The sequence below is a fragment of the Taudactylus pleione genome, unplaced genomic scaffold (genome assembly GCF_031769625.1).
Source record: "Taudactylus pleione unplaced genomic scaffold, aTauple2 ptg000092l, whole genome shotgun sequence".
Taxonomy (NCBI): domain Eukaryota; kingdom Metazoa; phylum Chordata; class Amphibia; order Anura; family Myobatrachidae; genus Taudactylus; species Taudactylus pleione.
The window spans coordinates 6,355,400-6,373,128 of record NW_028284494.1 but is presented as its reverse complement, the minus strand read 5'-3'; the positions used below and the strand labels follow the sequence as shown (position 1 = coordinate 6,373,128).

At 48.2% G+C, this 17,729-nt stretch overlaps 1 protein-coding gene across 5 annotated transcripts in view; it reads left to right on the top strand.

The window, feature by feature from the left end:
• DDX4 (DEAD-box helicase 4) overlaps window positions 1-17,729 on the top strand; it is a 366,926-nt gene that overhangs the window by 203,896 nt on the left and 145,301 nt on the right. For all 5 annotated transcript variants that reach the window (XM_088469409.1, XM_088469406.1, XM_088469405.1 and 2 more), the window contains one exon: window positions 397-441. In XM_088469409.1, coding sequence (XP_088325535.1) covers window positions 397-441 — 45 coding nt within the window. The remainder of the gene's footprint in view (window positions 1-396; window positions 442-17,729) is intronic.

Genomic DNA, 17,729 nt, shown 5'->3' with positions numbered 1-17,729 from the left:
TGGCTTGTCACGAACTGAAGTGCCTCTAGCTCGGGGGTGGGGTGTAGAGGGATGGACCAATGTGGGAGCTAAAGCTTTAACTACGTGGTGCCCTGTGTCCTCATCCACCACCTACATCACAAGGTCTCCCTATGGACTTCGACGAGGGCGTTAACAAAGGGTAAGTGTTACCATAACTATAATTTTTTGTACACACTGTATGATGGTCATACAGTTTATTCACGTGTCGTATGATTGCACAATATATCGTATAGAGTGTACCCAGCTTTTCTCTTAAGTAGCTGCCGACAAAGTACTTATCCTATGTGATGGTTTCTTATAGTGGTTCTTTTAAAAGTCAATTTCACACATTAGCCTTTATGATGTATGGTATTTCTTATCTACTTATCTCTTAAGGTGATCGTGGTGATACTGATAACAGAAGAGACTTTGGAAGTAGAGGTGAGATCCAGTTGTGTCTAGTGACTTGCCAACCTTCTTGAAATGGTAGTACATCTCTAGGAGTTTCATCAGACCAACTTGTAGCTGTACAGATAAGATAAATGTATATTTTTTAATTGGCTTTTAATGCACTAAAGCTCAATTTATATAATTTTGTTTAAGTCAAATTGGTGCACCTTTTTTAAAATCGTTTTTATTGTAATGCTGTATTCACAGTCAGACTTGCTAGATCAACGATGAACGATTTCATCAACGATTTGAATGATTTTTTTAACAACTTCTGACAGTATTAAAATGAATGAAATCGTCCAAATCTTACTGCAAACAGTCGATGTCAGATATCGTTATCTGAAATGCGGGAACGTTGGTCAATGCATGCCCAACATATGAACGATTGAACGATTTTTACAATAGTTATTGTTCAGATCTTTAACAAAATCTGACCGTGTATGCAGCATAAGAGTAAGAATAAAAAAAATGTCCATTCAGCAGCTAAATGTAATAACAAGAAAGAACATCGTTCCGGTAATAGTAGCAGAAATAATGAGAACATAAATGTATTCAACAAATTTTAAACCCTACAACATTAAAAAGGAAAAAAAATGGGGGAAGAAATAGAGAAATTAATCAAAGAGGAGAGAAATAGAAGCCAATCACTGGGGGCAGAATTCAGTCTAAAGCTGGGTACACAGACTATTTTTTTAACTATTTGCTGTCTTCCGGCAGGTCAGAACATCAAATCGTCCAGTGTGTGTACACTATGGGCCTGATTCAGACCCGCTCGCTAGATGCTGCCGCTCGCTCCCTGCTTATGGAAATTCACTAAGTGACGTCAAGAGCCGCTTGCACGGCAAGGCATAAGCACGCCCACTATGTCTTGGCAAGTGATCACTTTGTGTTTACAGACGCCCACCAGCCTGTCTTTAGCCGCCCACTAGCGTACGTCATCTCCAGGAAGTATATACAGCCATCGACTGTACCCTACCGCAAGCACTGCGAGTACTACAGTGTATTATTCAACCAGGTGACGTGTACTATGACGCTGCCTGTTAATTATGCACACCCCAGAAACGGCATGAAAACACTCTGGCACACCTGCGTCCGCAACTCTACTCCCCCGTTACTACTGGCCTGCCCCTGTTACTACCCACAAACTGCCTCTCCTGTCACTCATTCCACTGGGCTGTCTTTGCAGGGCGAGCGAGCACATTCCAATCGCTCGTACTAGTTTGCGCACACGCACTGCGAACTACATGCATGTGCACATTAGTGAACATAGTCTGCAACAAGCGGCCGCATGCTAGCGAGCGGGTCTGAATTAGGCCCTATGCGCGCTCCAGTGGCGGCGGCCGTCGCATCCTCAGATTTGCTGAACATGCTGCTCAATCTGAGGATGTGATAGACAATGGAGAACATTGACAATATGTTTTTTGGAGGACTTAATAAACCCAAATATCTGGAAACCCAATATGGCATCCCAAGGAAAATGGACAAAGAATTGTCCTATTTTCTTCCTTTCCATAGCGGGCAGAAAGACAATGCTGGGGATATAGGCTGTGCAGTAGGACTGGGCACCAAACGGTTTAAAGTCTGACTTCTCAAGCAGTCCAGCCTCCTTCTCCCGTACATCCCAGCCCCAGGCAAGCCACTTCTCATTTGATGCCAGCAGGAGCCAGGCACACTTACAAACAGATGCTGCTTCTGAAGTATTTATTTTATTTTGAGTGGCAGCGCAGAGCGTCCTGTAGGACGTTCAGCGCTGCCCCTCCACCACCCTCGGGGCCAGTGGCCATGGTGCTGGGGACTGGGTCAGTGATATTGGTCTGGTCCTTCACAGGCACAGAGGTGCGCAGCCAGACTGCAGGGAACCTACCAGCAGAGTTTGTGTTTCTTGTAAGTTGTCTTGAGTGTCGCCTGTTTGCACTATATGTATTATACCCCTGCCCGAGTAATAGGAAGGCACTGGATGCAGCTGCTCTCATTGAAGCATCGGATTGCCAGCTCACCGCTCTAGAAAATAAATAAATATATATATATATTTTTGCATATGTTTTGTGTGTTTGTTTTCATTGGAATTTTTTTTCTCTCTTCTGCCTGTCAGTCACTGACCCTGGCAGTTAACCCCTGTATTAACAGGGTGAGGGGTTCACTGTGCCCCCCTTTACGCCCCACATATCAATTGGTGCTGCTTTACATGCATTGCACTTTTCCCTTATTGCACACATCTGTTGCTACAGCTTCGTGTGTGGGGATTGCCTCTGATTCTATAATGTCGTCCAAGAGCAAACAAAGAGGTGGGAGCTCCTGTGTTATGCACATTTTATTTGGTCTCTCCCCTCAGTATCCAATCCAGGCTAGTCTCTATCTAGTACTGCATGGGTGCGCAGCTAGAGGTTCCATTTAGTCTCCAACCAGGAGCCAACTTTGTCGGTTTCCCTGTTGCTGGTAAGATGACAGCTGCTTAACCGTTTAACATCCCACATGAGCTGGTCGGGTTTGTTATACCCCCACCTACGGGGGCCCACCTTGCCGCGGTTCTGCAGTCTAACCTGCAGCCATCCACTTGGGAGCAGCTATGAATTAGTTACCTCTTCCAGTGAGTTCAGGGTTGGACACAGGTGTTTGTCCTTATCCAGCAGTTGCTGGAAGGAGGGAATCACGGACCATCCAGGCAGAAAAACACTACCCTTCAGTTTGCTTATGCCTACGACTGACCTTGAGGAGGTCGGGTCCATTATTACAGATGTGGAGATGGTTTAATACCCAGCAAAGTCAGAATGGCTTGAGGACCTCTTAACTGAGGCTTAGACCAGACCTGACAGACTTTCAGGTCTCCGAGCCTAGGTCTTCCTTTTCTCCGCTGCCTGACAAGCGGCGTCACAAATGGGAGTCTGCTCCCTGGTTGATGCACATATTGCCTGCCTAGTTAAGAACTCTACCCTTCCTATACTTCGCCTTCCCTTACGGAACTGATTGATAGGAAATTGGAAACCTAACCCAAGATTTTTTTATTACCATGGAGTTACTATTGCACATTCGGCTATGGCTTCCGCTGGGGTGGCTAAGGCTACCCTGGCAATCTCGTGGCCTTGGTTAAGATTAAGTCGGTCCTGCAAATAGAGGACGAGGAACCGACCCCTAGTGGCACATATTGATGAGGCGGACCTCCACCTGGGGAGCACCAGGGTAGAAAGCCGGCTTGTTTTTTTTTTTTTTGACCAGACTAGCGACCAATTTGAACCCCATGGTATGCGGGGTGGTTTCTCAGGGCTACGCTCTACCCTTCCGGGAGCGTCCTCCAACCCAGGTCCTTTCTACACGCCTACCATTGTTTCCTGGAAAAGCATGAGCTATGCTGGAGTGCATTTTTCTTCCTTCTGGTCTTCTGGGTACTTGTCCCAGTACTTTGGGAGGCACTGAATTCTAGACTAACTTCTTCTTAGCCGAGCGGGCCTTTTTGGCCAATACTCAACCTGTAGACTCTCACCGCTTCTTCCGGGTACGCAGGTTCCACATGGTGTCTCTGCCTTTTATCAGTCTGGTGCTGGAACTAAGGGTTTTTATAGCCTTCCTGGACATTGAGGACTGTCAGCAGTGCTTCCTCCGGTTGCTATCCGGTGGGATCTGTAACAGTTTCGAACTTTGCCTTTTAGTATCCGTGGCTCCTTGTGTTTTCACATAAGTAAGTGGTTATGACACCTCTGTTACAGTGCACAGGTGTCAGAATTCTCCCTTACCTGGGCGAACTTCTTATCCTGGCCCAGACACTGGTGGTCCTCCAGGGTCATCTTTGTCTGGCTATAGATCTGCTACAATCTCACAGGTGGAACAGCTATTGGAGAAAGTGTTTAACTCCGTCTCAGCAGATGCTCCACCTGGGTGTCTTTCGGGACTCCACAGGTTAGAGTCTCCCTTCTGGGGGACAAGGTTCAGGACCTTCAGTACAGTGTGTGTGGAGTCTTACATCACCACCGAGTGCCCTTTTATTCCAGCATGCGTATCCAGGGCTACATGGGCTCCACCAGAGACAGAGTGAAGTATGCCCAGTTTCACTCCCGGCCACTTCAGAGGAAAGTTATAACCCGATGGAGCGGTTCCTATCGCCTCATCAGGTCGCAGCCCATCATCCTCTCTCAAAAGGTATGGCTATTTTTTTTGTGGTGGCTCCAGGTATCCCACTTGGACAGGGGCTGCCCCTTTTAGATGCAAGCTTGGGTCCTTTTTACCACCGACGCAAGCCTGTGCTTGTGGGGGCCGATGGCTGCCAGCAGTTTATCCAGGGTCGGTGGACAGTTCAGGGGAGCAGTCTTTCGTTCAGCATTCTGGAGTTCAGAGCGGTCTTTCGGGCTCTGTGTCTAGCACAGCCTGAGCTCCAGCATTGTTCGATCCATGTTCAGTGTGACAACGCACCCGCCGTTGCCTACATCAACCATCAGGGAGACACTCGCTGTTGCATCACCTTGACGGAGGTCAGTCGCATTCGCAGCTGTGCAGACTCTCCTGGCTGTCTGCGGCCTTCGTTCCAGGGGTCCAGATTTGGGAAGCGGACTTCCTAAGCCGCCAGGATGATCACTCGAGCAATAAGTCTCTTCATCCAGATGTCTTTGAGCTTCTGGTTCGTTGCTGGGGCCTTCTGGGCGTTGACTTGATGGCATCTTGTGGTTGTGACAAGAAAGCAAGATACGTTTCTCGCACCAGGGAACCGGGATCTTTTGTGGACGCCATAGCGGTTTGGTGGGTCTTTGGACTCGTACATATTCCCTCCAAACTCACTGATTCAGATTTACACGTAAAGGCGGCACCGTGCTCCTCGTGGTGGCACCGTGCTCCTTGTGGCTCCCAATTGGCCTTGGAGAGCTTGGTACGCGGCTCTTCGGGGCCTCTCCATAGTCTCTCCTCTGCGTCTCCCGATGCAGCCAGATCTAGTCTGAGGGTCTATGCTTCCATCCGGATTTGGCCAATCTCTCTTTGATGGGGTGGCTCTTGAGACATCCGTTCTGAGGACTAATGGTTTTTCAGGTCTGTCATTCGTACCATGCTCCTTGCCCGCAAATCCGCTTCAGCTAGGATTTATCACCGGGTTTGGAGGATTTCTTTTTCTTGGTGTTCAGGGGCTTTAGACCTTGTTCTTTTCATCTTCCCTGGGTTCTCTTTCCTGCAGGTGGGCCTTTCATCCCTTAGGGCTCAGGTTTCCACCCTCTCTGTACTCTGAGACTGATCGCGTTGTTGCCTGACGTCATAGCTTTTCTGTCATGGAATGCATGCAGTCCCCCTTTGTTCCTCTGGTGGCTCCTTGGGATGTGTCCTTAGTGCTTAGGGCTAGTCAGTCTTCTCCCTTCAAGCCTTTTGAGTCTGTGGCCTTTTGCTGACTCATGTGGAAATCTGTTCCTTCTGGCCATTGCTATGGCCTTGAGAGTACCTGATGAAACACCAGAAACAGAGGCCCTGATTCAGAGCCGGATGCTCTCACAGAGCGCTCGCTCTTAATCAGGGCCGGGCTATTTTTTTATTTTTTTCTTAGAACGGTTTCCTGGCCACTCGCATAGCTGTGGGTGACCACCTACAGCTATAGCGAGCAGCCAGGAAGATGGTCGCGATGGTGAAGACCATCTCGACCATCGGGCTTGCGACGAGACCCTTGTGGTAGGGTTTCGTTGCCGCAAGCCCCAGAGAGATTTCTCCCACTGACATCACTCGTGATGTCAGTGGGGCTGCCCCCAATCGGAGGTGTTCACATGGGAACGCCTCAGTTTGGGCAGCCACCCCCCCCCGGCCCGCCCTCCAAAGGGGGCGTGCTGTCACTCAACATCGACAGCAGGCCCCCTTTGGTACGAGACCCGAAGCGACAGATTGCCTGTCGCTATCCGGGTCTCACGCATGCGCACGACGGAGCTGGCTCCGTCGTGCGCATGCGCTCTGGGCCACCATCGACCCGTTTGCGAGTGCTCAGCGCTTGTGACCGGGTCTGAATCAGGCCCAGAGTGCAGACTTTCGGTGGGCAGGATATCTAGTATGGCAGCCTTTTAGCTAGTCTCCTGAGAGTCATTACAGAATCTTCTTTTATCCTCCTCATCTACACTGAAAACAGGGCTGCATCTTATCACTATAAGTTATCCTTGGTGTAAGGAATATTTTGGTGCGGCAATTTTCTCGGAGAACAATATTTACATCGGAGTCAAGCCATCAGCGTGGGTGGCCTTCTTGATCGCCAGGGCCCACCTGGCGTGAGCCTGTCGGCAGCAGTTCCTCCATCTACACCCCCCCATTTGGTTGCTGCTTACCTAATCCTTTGAGGTGGTGGCTACTTTTGGGGTTGTTCTGAATGTTTTGCTGAAGGAGCCCTGCTACCTGATTCCCTTCTCTGCTGCCATCGGCTTTCCTGTGAGCTGCACGTGTGGTGACTCTCCTGGATGCCTGTGGCTGCCGGAGCTTGCTGTCTTGGGACTGGGTTTGCAATTACTGCTGATTTTTGGAGCCTGAGCAACACTTATTCTGCTGGTGCCTGGCTAGGCAGTGAGCCACTGCTGCTTAGAGTGTATTGCTACTCTACTGGAGCTGATTGACGAAGGTGGTGTTGGGGGATATATTTGCATGCTGCCATATAAACTTCCTGTGTTTATCAAAAAGCTGCTGAAGTACACCACCCTCTTTTATTGGATATTCAATGGACGTTCCCTGTACTATCTTCCTGAGGTTGGGGGGTGGGGGGGGGGATAGAGCGACCGATGCGCCACTGTTATTTGCCTAGTAGGACAGTGGAGAGGGGGGGAGGGGGCAGGTCGGGGGATAGAGTGACCGATGCACCACTGTTATTTGCCTAGTAGGACAGTGGAGACGCGAGGCCCCGCTCCCAGCGCGGCCATAGGCTACAGTGTGTCAGCCTATTTTTGAATAGCTAGGTGCCTGCTGTGAATGAGGGTGAGAGTACCGCAGCGTACCTGGTCCCAGCATTTTGGGCTTTCTGCCTATAATCCCCGCCTCCCCTCTTCCCCTAATACCCGGTGGCACCCAGCCCCTTCTGCTCTCCCTGTCTATTCCTCTTGTCCCCAGCTCCCGTCCACCACCTCCTGTATGTGGCTCTCCTCCCCGAATCCACATGTCACTGGTTCCCCATCTCCTACTCCTGTACTCAGCTCTGCCTCCCATACATCAAGACAAGGAGCCAAATGGACCTGCAGCATGAGCGCAGCTGGCCCCCATTCAGCTCCCACAGTATAAAAAGACAGCACAGCTAGACGCAAATATTTCCTTGAGAATTTTTGTTCAAAAGTAAGAGAACAACATTTTTTTAAAATCCAATTATTGGTTTGTGTTTTTTCATAAAATTATGCTGAAATTGCAGTTTCTGCATAATTTTATTTATCACCGCTATGTAACAATAGTCTAATGCAGAAGAATTCACAGAAATCTCCTGCAGAAGGCTAACTACCGCAGCAGATTTTGGGATATAGTGATGAGACAGCCAGTCTCAATGCCGACAGCGTAATCCTGGCAAGGAATGTAACATAGTCATCGAAATACCGACAACTATTTTAATCCCGACGCTGGAACGCTGAAGATGCCAACCCAAATGCCAGGGTTCCCTCCTGGGTGGAGGTTAGGTTTAGACACCCATCATCTAGGTTTAGGGTGCGGGGAGGAGGTGTTAGGTTTAGGCACCCCTGGTGGGGGGAGGTTAGGCACCACTAAGGGAGGGTACGGGGGAAGAGGGGAAGGTTAGTATACTTACCTAACCCAGTCGGGCATCTGCAGTCGAGAGTTGAACCGGCGGCATTGCAAGTCCCATTCCGCAGACTTCATTCCCCATTATTGTTAATGGGTACTGCAGTCTGATCTCTGGGTACAAAACCGATGCTATTTGGTGTATCAGATGGGCATTCTAGGGGTATGTCAGTATGTGAGGAGGTCTGAAAGGTATATGGGAAGCTCTAAAGCATAAATTATGATGGGACCCAGAAATGGTCAGACAGGACCCCATTTTTTTTGTAAAGTGGCTGGTCCCCGGGAACCACATATTTTGTCGCTCAGCGCGGTCACTGGTACTATGTTCTAATATCTAACGTTCATACGGTTATCATAACTATTGTCTTATTGTGAGAGAAGCTTTGTTGTAGATTTGTTTTTCACATGCTTGGGGTTAATTTAGGTTTTCTGATAGTTACATTTTTCTCTCTGCCCCAGTAATTTCTGGTTGCAGAGATTTAGATTACCTTGGTGGCAAATTGAGAAAAGGTGAAGTACTGAAGTGTGTGTGTGTATATATATATATATATATGTATGTATATATATATATATATGTATATATATATATATATATATATTTTTTTTTTTTAATACAGGTTGAGTCTCCCATATCCAAATATTCCGAAATACAAATTAATTTTGGAATGACTGAGATAATGAAACCTTTGATTTTTTTGATGGTTCAATGTACACAAACTTTGTCTAAGGCACAAATTATTAAAAGTACTGTATAAAATTACCTTCAGGCTGTGTGTATAAGGTGTATATGAAACAAATTAATTTCATGCATGTACACAAACTTAGCTTGAGCCACAAAATTATTGAAAATATTGTATAAAATTACCTGCAGACTGTGTGTATAAGGTGTATATAACACATAAATGCATTGTATGTGTATATTGGGGTCCCATTCCCAAGATATTTCATTATGATATCCAAATATTCCTAAATACAGAATATTGTTATCCAAAATACCCCTGGTCCCAAGCATTTTGGATATGGGAGACTCAACCTGTACTTATTTTGGATTATACCTTTCAATGTTTATCACTCTTGATCATTATTTGCATTATAAAAATGTCAGGCGTTATCGTATTTCTATTTTGTATGCTTTGGAACTAAAAAAAAATAATAAGTAGAAAATAAAAAAAATAAATAAACAGAGGGCAGCTTTCGTGTTGCACTCTGTTTCTGGTGTTTCACCCGGACCGGGCCGTTCTTCGGACATGGTTAGAGCTATTTCACATTTACCGGTTTTGGCTGGGCGGTAAAAAGCCACCTTGTTTTTAGCCGGCTGTGAAATATAGTAATGCAGGGAATCTGCTGGCTTTTTTCATACGGGCACGGCCACGGCACAGTCGCCGTGTTAAAGCCGGAAATATCTACTGTGCAGGACGTCTGCTGTGTCCGTGCCGTCCCTGCACGTCAGTGGTGTAAAGGAAACAATGTTTCCTTTCACACACACTGGCTTCTGCCGGCCGGGCTTGGGCAGCTGCTGCTGCGCATTCCCATTTGTTTTTTTTTTTAATTTTATTTTTTTAAAACATACAAAGCTGCTCAAAACCGCTGCTTGTGAAAGGCACACAGTGCCTGGAAAAACCCGGATGACTGCCGCCCAATTCATGCCTGGCCAGTCAAAATCGGCAGGTGTGAAACTGGCCTTAGGCTACTTTCCGACAGTCTTTCGGTTCCACATCACCCAGGAGGTTGTGGTTCTGGCTTTTCAGTCTCCTGATTAATTGCCGGAGGAGGCCTCTTTGAATGTGGTGAGGGCCCTCCGGATCTTTGTACGTCCGTTCCCCTCTATGATTTTTCAAAACAGGGCTGGCCGGCTGCAAGGCACTTGGCAGGCTGCCTCCGTTTGACCATCCACCACTTCTACGCAGCGTCAGACCTCCCTGTATCGGGTGTGGTGACTGCTCATTCCACCAGATCAGTAGGAGCTTTTTTGGCAGCTTGCCTGGGGTACCTCGATGAAGCAGCTTTGTAGAGTGGCTGTGAGGTCTTCTATCTCCACATGTTTTTCCGTTTCTATTCATGTGATGCCTTCTCCACCGCGGACGTAGCATTTGGGCGGCAGGTTCTCCAATGCAGCTCATCAGCGTCCCCCGCCCTAGGGGGGAATTGCTTTTGGACGTTCCCAGCATTGTCCCTGTGTCAGCTATAGAAAGGAAGAACACGAGATTTATGTACTTACCTGGTTAAATCCTTTTCTTCGAGTTCCAAAAGGGTCACCGGGCGCCCACCCTGACGCACGTGGCTTGCAGTGGTTTGTTCTATTTCTGGTTCCCCTTTTCATCTCTTCAGTTTGTTTGGATTGGTGTGTGTGCCAGTCTTCCTTCTCCTTTCTCACTGCTGTCTTGGGATTGCTAACTGAACTGGCTTTCTGGGGACGGCGTATAGGGGAGAAGGAGGCTGGGCTGCCTGACTAATTGGTGCCCAGTCTTGCGCAGCCTATACCCCCAGCGTTGTTTTTGTGTCCCCTATGGAACTTGAAGAAAAGGATTTAACCAGGCAAGAACATTAATCCCCCCCATGTTTTTAGATTGATTGTAACTGAAAAGTCTTTTGTGCCAAAAGCCATATTTCAGGAAAGCACAGTAGCAGTGAATCGAGCCCAAATGCAGATCTGTACTGACAAATTCACCTATTTGCTGTTTTTCCTTTCTCTGGTTGTGATTCAATTAAACAGTGTAGTAAGATGTTAAATATTCACTGATCTGTTTATATAGTTAATTCCTATTTCAGCCAACTTGCTGAATATTTACAGCATTCCTAAGCTCCTCCCACTGAAGGCAGACAAGGTTGTTTACGACTAGAACTACTAGATTGGCATAAGCAGGGTCAGTTTTAGATGTGTCCTTAGAGTAAGATCAAAGTTCAATCGAACGATATTGCGTCTGTCTGCCATTCTGTACAGACCATATGTCGTTCAGACATATCACGTTGGCTGTGAAGCACAGCCAATGGCAGATATATCTGCACATCATGCTGTGTGTACGGGCGGTCAGACGACCACACGTTCGCTAGCTGTATAAGCCGCAAGGGTGGGGGGAGCAACTGGACCCAAGGCCAGATGGCAGTGATGGATTTTTAGTGTGTATGAGCAACCATTAATGCAGATCAGTCGATCTGCAGATATATATTTCAGGTCTGTACCCAGCTTAAGGCTCTACCACCTGGATTTTATTGGAGTGCGATATAAGTGCTTATGCCTTTTCTTTCCTGTCACTTTCCTTTTCATAATACCGTTTGTTGCAGCTAATTTACATATTTCTACATGGCTCACACTCGTGGCCTATGGGTAGTCTTAAATACAGTAGTCAATTTGGTTTTTCTGTTGGTGGTTATTGATAGGTTATTTCAGTGCAATAAAACATGTCTACCACAAGTGAGATCAATGGGGTGTAATAAAATAACCGTTTGACCACAGATGCAAGGACTTGCGGATAACTGCCATTAGTGGTAATGTCTGCACAGCAAGAATTAAAGTAGATAAGTTTAGTCCCAGTATTCATAAGAAAAAACTATAACCATAAATCAGCCCTTTGTGTCGCAGTACAAATAGTAAATACATTTACAGAGGTTTCAATAAGAATCTCTAACATCTCTTAACTTTGTGATATTTATTAACTTCAGACTAACTAGGCTAATGCATATCCATAATTATTCCTTGCACATCATGTCAAATTCCGAGAAATGAACAGTACTTAAAGAGAAAAGCCTCAAATATGATGCACATAAAGATTCATTATGTATAACAGTCTGTGATTGGTCTTCTCCTAGTGCCAACTTCAATTGTTTCTCAACCTTGAATAGTATAATCTTTCTGAGTCTTTATCAGACACCTGAATGCTAACAATGGGCCTGATTCAGACCCGCTCGCAAGTGGGTCGATGTTGTGCACTGCGCATGCACACGGCGGCGGGAGCTCCGTCGTGCGCATGTGCCAGACGCGACGAGCGGAGGACTTTCCTTCGCTCGTTGTGTCTGATCAAAGGGGGCGTGCTGTCGATGTTGATTGACAGCACGTCCCCTTTGGTGGGTGTGCCTCCCTGACGGGGGCGTTCCCAAGGGAACGCCTACCGTCAGAAGCCGGCCCACTGACATCACTAGTGATGTTAGTGGGAGTAATTTTGGCTCTGATAGAGTCAAGATCACTCCGGGCCTTGCGGTTGAAAAACTCAACCTCAGGCTCCGGCACGTAGTGGCGATGGTCAAGACCATCGCGGCCATCAAACTGCACGCTCGTATAGGCTGTGGGTGGTTACCCACAGCTATACGAGCATCCAGGAGGACGCTCCATAATTTTGGAGGGCGGACCTCATTCAGAGCGTGCGCTCTGCTCAGAGCGTACTGCTCTGAATGAGGGCCAATATCATTTCAGTAGTTTTCAGTCCAAAAGAGAGCATTATAATTTGTTGCCCAAGTAAGCTTGCTCATTAACATTCAAAGACTGCTTTGGCTAAATGTTATCTATGAAATTATTTCTCAACGCAATATATTGATGCTATGTTCTCCTTTTTCTTTTGCTTTCTGACTTTGTACCAATCTCCTATGTGGTTTCAACTTAACAGTTTTTCTATAGACACCAAGGTCACAACACCTGATGTTGATATCCGCAAACTAGACCAGATAACTGTTAGAACGTCCATGAGAAATGTGTAAAATGTATTTCTTCTTCAGTCCACAGGGATACACAGGGAGACCTTAGGGTGTAGGTGGTGGTTAAGGACCGAACACCAAACAATTAAGCTTTTTGGACTCCCAGGATGCCACGGTCCTTTCTCCCTTTCCCTTTCTCCCTTTCCCTTTCTCCCTTTCTCCCTTTCTCCCTTTCTCCCTTTCTCCCTTTCTCCCTTTCTCCCTTTGCCCCCTCCCTTTGCCCCCTCCCTTTGCCCCCTCCCTTTGCCCCCTCCCTTTGCCCCCTCCCTTTGCCCCCTCCCTTTGCCCCCTCCCTTTGCCCCCTCCCTTTGCCCCCTCCCTTTGCCCCCTCCCTTTGCCCCCTCCCTTTGCCACGCCCCTGAGCCTGAGACTTTTGAGTTTTGCTTGGTGTCCGGCAGGAGTCTGAGTACCTGGGGGGAGGGGGGTGTGGGGTGTGAGAGGATCGTGAGAGGACCATTCTTGTTATATTACTATGACACAAATCCAACATTGATTGTTTAATTACGAAGAATGGCTATTGCAGGTATAGGTAAAATAAACTTCATGCACTCAGCAAGCCCTAGACCTATTGGTATAACTGTTCAGCGCAGGTCACCTGCAAGATATTTTAGGGACTTACAAGCTGTAAGAGCTATTAGGAAGGACTATGTTTTAGAGATCTGGTGTAATGTACAGCTAGGTCTAGCTTATGTGATTAAATGTGCTTACAGGGCTGGTGTGACCTTTAGGCGGCTGCTGTCAGGGTGGGAGTTTACCTCCTATTACTGTCGGGGGTCACATACCACTATGTCCAGTGAGGATTCTGTGTCTATGGGTGCACCTCTCCCGTTTTCCTGCTCAGTGTAGAGCGGGTGTGGGTGAGGGGATGGTACTTCAGGATGGTATATGTTCTACATGATTAACCCTTCCTGGTACGCCTGCTGTACCCAGCACCACACAGGAACCCCCTTGGCCTTCCTTTGCACAAGCCTTGAATGTCCTTGTGAATAGGTTAACAGCCCCCCCCCCCTGTGTTTCCCCAATTGAGGTGTTTGCACAGCAGGCGGTTGTCCCTTCCCCCGTATTAAGGGGTCTGTGACAGATGGTGGCGGCGCAGTGTGCCCCTCAGCAGGTTCTTCCTCCGGTGGAGCCTATTTGGGTGTGCTCTGTGTCTGCTACGAATATTGCAGAGCAGGACACAACACATGCTAAAAGACCGCTACTTTAGTTTCCAGCTACACAACTAGATGACGACGGGTCGTCTGATGACTGCTAGATTTTGGATTTGTCGGACACTGATGCTCCTCAATTAGGGGTGGAGGTTAAGTCCAAAATATGTATTCCAGGTCTCATACGGGCAGTCCGTACGGCCATGGGGATTACTGACGACAATCTACCAGCAGCACCTACACATGCTTATTTTAAGGACGTTAGAGGTGCTGCAGCAGTTTTTACTCTATCTGGTCAGCTGGTGGATCACTTGGAGGAGGCGTGGAAATCTCCAGGTAAGAGGTTTCAACCTCAGAAACGTCTGGCAAGTGCATACCCCTTCGCGGAGGATTATTTCACTAAATGGGAATTTCCCCCTCAGGTGGGTGACGCGCTTAGTAAAGAGTGCACAGTACCTATGCTGTTACCGTCTGTAGTGTCTGTCAGAGAAGACATTAAGGTGGAACTGTGCCTTAAATCCATCTATTCCCTCGCTGGAGGAGCATCCAGGCCAGCTATGGCAGTCTGCTGGGTGGCCCAGGCTATGGAAAGAAGGGCGGATGCATTTGAAGCATCATTTGCTTCGGAAGCTACCAGTGAACAGGTTGTGTTAATGGGTAATCTCAGAGATTCCGCTACCTACATTAACAAAGCGGCCTTGGATCTTAGTCTTCTGACATCTAGGATTTCCGCTGCGGCTGGGTCTGCTCGCCGCTCCTTATGGTTATGTGCTTGGAGGGCGGATGCTGAATCCAAAAAGGGTTTGGAAGGCTTACCTTATAATGTACAAGTCCTGTTCGGGCCCGCTTTGGATACTATTGTGGACACGCTGGCGGCACCCAAATCGGCATGTCTGCCTTCAGCCCCGACTCAGTCAGGGTCTAAGAACCCGTCCTTTCGTCCCTATCACCCACAGGGCAAATCTAAGGTGCAGTCCTTTCCAAGACCTTCAGGTCCCAAAAAGACAGCCAAGCCCAAGAAACAGGCTTGGAGTACAAGACATCCAGTCGCCAAGCCGGACGACAAAACCTCAGCCTGACTGGTTTGGCCTCCACTTGGGGGACCCTAAGGTGGGAGGCCGACTTCTGCAATATGCCCAGTGCTGGTATCAAACCACCACAGACACTTCGGTAAGGGAAGTGATATCTCAGGGATATGCCCTCTCTTTTCGCAGACAGCCTCCTCATCAGTTCTTTGCAGCAGACCTTCCTTCAGAACCAACGAATGCTCTATCAATCCAGGAGGTGGTGTGCTCTATGCTCCATATGGGAGTCATAGTGCCTGTTCAGTCTCCCCTGAGGTGGACGGGATATTATTCCAACCTCTTTTTGGTTCAGAAACCGAATGGATCATACCGACCTATCCTCAACCAGCCTGAGGTTTTTATGGTGTCCCTGGATATCCATGATGCCTACCTGCATATCCCCATTGCCAGGGATCATCAGCGTTACCTCAGATTTGCAGTGTCTGATCACCATTACCAGTTTCAGGCTCTACGGTTTGGCCTTTCCACAGCCCCTCGGGTGTTCACAAAGGTAACGGTGGTCATGGGTGCACACCTGCAGTTGCAGGGGGTTCGCCTGATGCCCTATTTGGACGACTTTCTGTTGTTGGCGGGGTCGTCACAGGTCCTTTACAACCATCTGCAACTGACAATATGCAGGCTCACAGTTGGCTAGTGAACTGGAAGAAATCCTCTCTAATTCCTTCTCAGAGAATAGTCCATATCTGAGCATTGTTGGACTCTCGGCAGCAGAGGATCTTCTTGACGGAAGAAAAGATAGCCCTGTTGCAGTCCAGGATATGCAATTGTCTACAACGCCGCCGAGTGTCTCTTCACTCGGCAATAAGGCTACTGGGTTTCCATGGTGTCGACGTTTGACATGGTGGAGTATGCCCAGTTCCATTCCAGGCCTCTGCAGATGTTGATCCTCTCCAGATGGGACGGAATTCCCCGTCGGATAAAGACTCAATTGATCGTGCTCTCCCCTGAGGTACGCTTGTCTCTGACTTGGTGGTTACAGACGTCTCATCTCAACGGGACGTCTGTTTTGGATTTCGGTTTGGGTCCTTCTAACAATGGATGCCTTCCTGCGGGGCTGGGGCGATGTGACGGACCCACACGTCTTCCAGGGACGGTGGACGTCTGATGAATCTGTCCTGCCGATCAATATATTGGAGCTTTGTGTAGTGTTCAGAGCGCTGCAGCAAGCAAGACTCTTCCTGCAGGGGAAACCCGTGCAAATTCAGTCAGACAACGCCACCACGGTGGCTTGCATAAACCATCAGGGAGGAACTCGAAGTCAGGCGATTCTAAAGGAGGTATCTCGCAATCTAACTTGGGCGGAAAGCAATCTCCCAGCCATCTCAGCAGTGTTCATCCCGGGAGTACTCAACTATAAGCAGACTTCCTCAGCCGTCATAATGTACATCCGTGGGAATGGTCTCTTCACCAGGAGGTATTTCAACTCCTGGTGGACATGTGGGGTCTTCCCGAAATAGACCTCATGGCTTTCAGACAAAACTGCAAGCTGTGGATGTACGGATCCTGAACAAGAGACGCAGAGGTTTTCCTGGTGGATGTACGGTGGATCTTCCAGTTTGCGAACCTGTTTCCTCCGTTCTCCCTTCTGCCTCGAGTAAGTATGGTGGCTCCTGTGTGGCCAAGACGGCATTGGTACTCGGATCTTCAGAGTCTGTCTATCGACACTATATTGCTGTTGCCTCAACGCCCCGGACCCGTTGTCTCAGGTCCTTGTCTCTACCCGGACCTGAGTTTTCTGTCTTTGACGGCGTGGCTCTTGAGACTTCTCTCTTAAGGTCTAGGGGTTTCTCCAGATCGTTGGTGAATACTTGCTCCGAGCTCGGAAACCTGCTTCGGCGAGAATTTACCACAGGGTGTGGTATACTTATTTTGAGTGGTGTTGCCCTAGACTGTATGATCCTCAGGAATTTCCGATATCCAGAGTGCTTTCCTATAGGCAGGTTTGGATCTAGGTCTGCGCCTCGCTTCTCTGAAGGTGCATGTCTCTGCCCTGTCAGTTTGGTTTCAACGTAGGATTGCTACGCTGCCTGATATCCGCACATTTATGCAGGGTGTCCTTCGCATCCAGCCTCCCTTTGTTTCTCCAGTGGCTCCTTGGGATTTGGCTGTGGTTCTGAGGGTGCTCCAAGGTCCTCCATTCGAGCCTTTGGGTTCCGTGGAGTTGAAATGGCTTACAACAAAGACAGTGTTCCTTCTGGCTATTGCTTCGACCACAAGTGTCGGATTTTGGGGCTCTCTTGTCGCCCCCCCTTTCTGATTTTTCATTCGGACAGGGTGGTGCTTCAGGCCCCCCCTGGTTTCCTTCCTAAACTGGTGTCTAGTTTCCACATTAACAAGGAAATTGTGGTCCCAGCCTTTAATTCATTGGATATCTCGGCTGGTGAGGCCTCTTTGGACGTGGTACGGGCTCTGCGGATCTGTGGACCGTGCCAGTTCTTTAAGAAAATCAGACTGTTTGTCCTGTATGGCTTTCACAGGAGGGGTTGGCCTGCCAATAAACAGACTTTGGCACGGTGGATTTGCATGGCAATCTCTTACGCTCATTAGGGTGTTCCGGTGCCATCCTCTGTGAAGGCTCATTCTACGAGGTCTGTGGGTCCTTAGTGGGCTCCTCGCCGTGGCGCCTCGGCTGTTCAGCTTTGTAAGG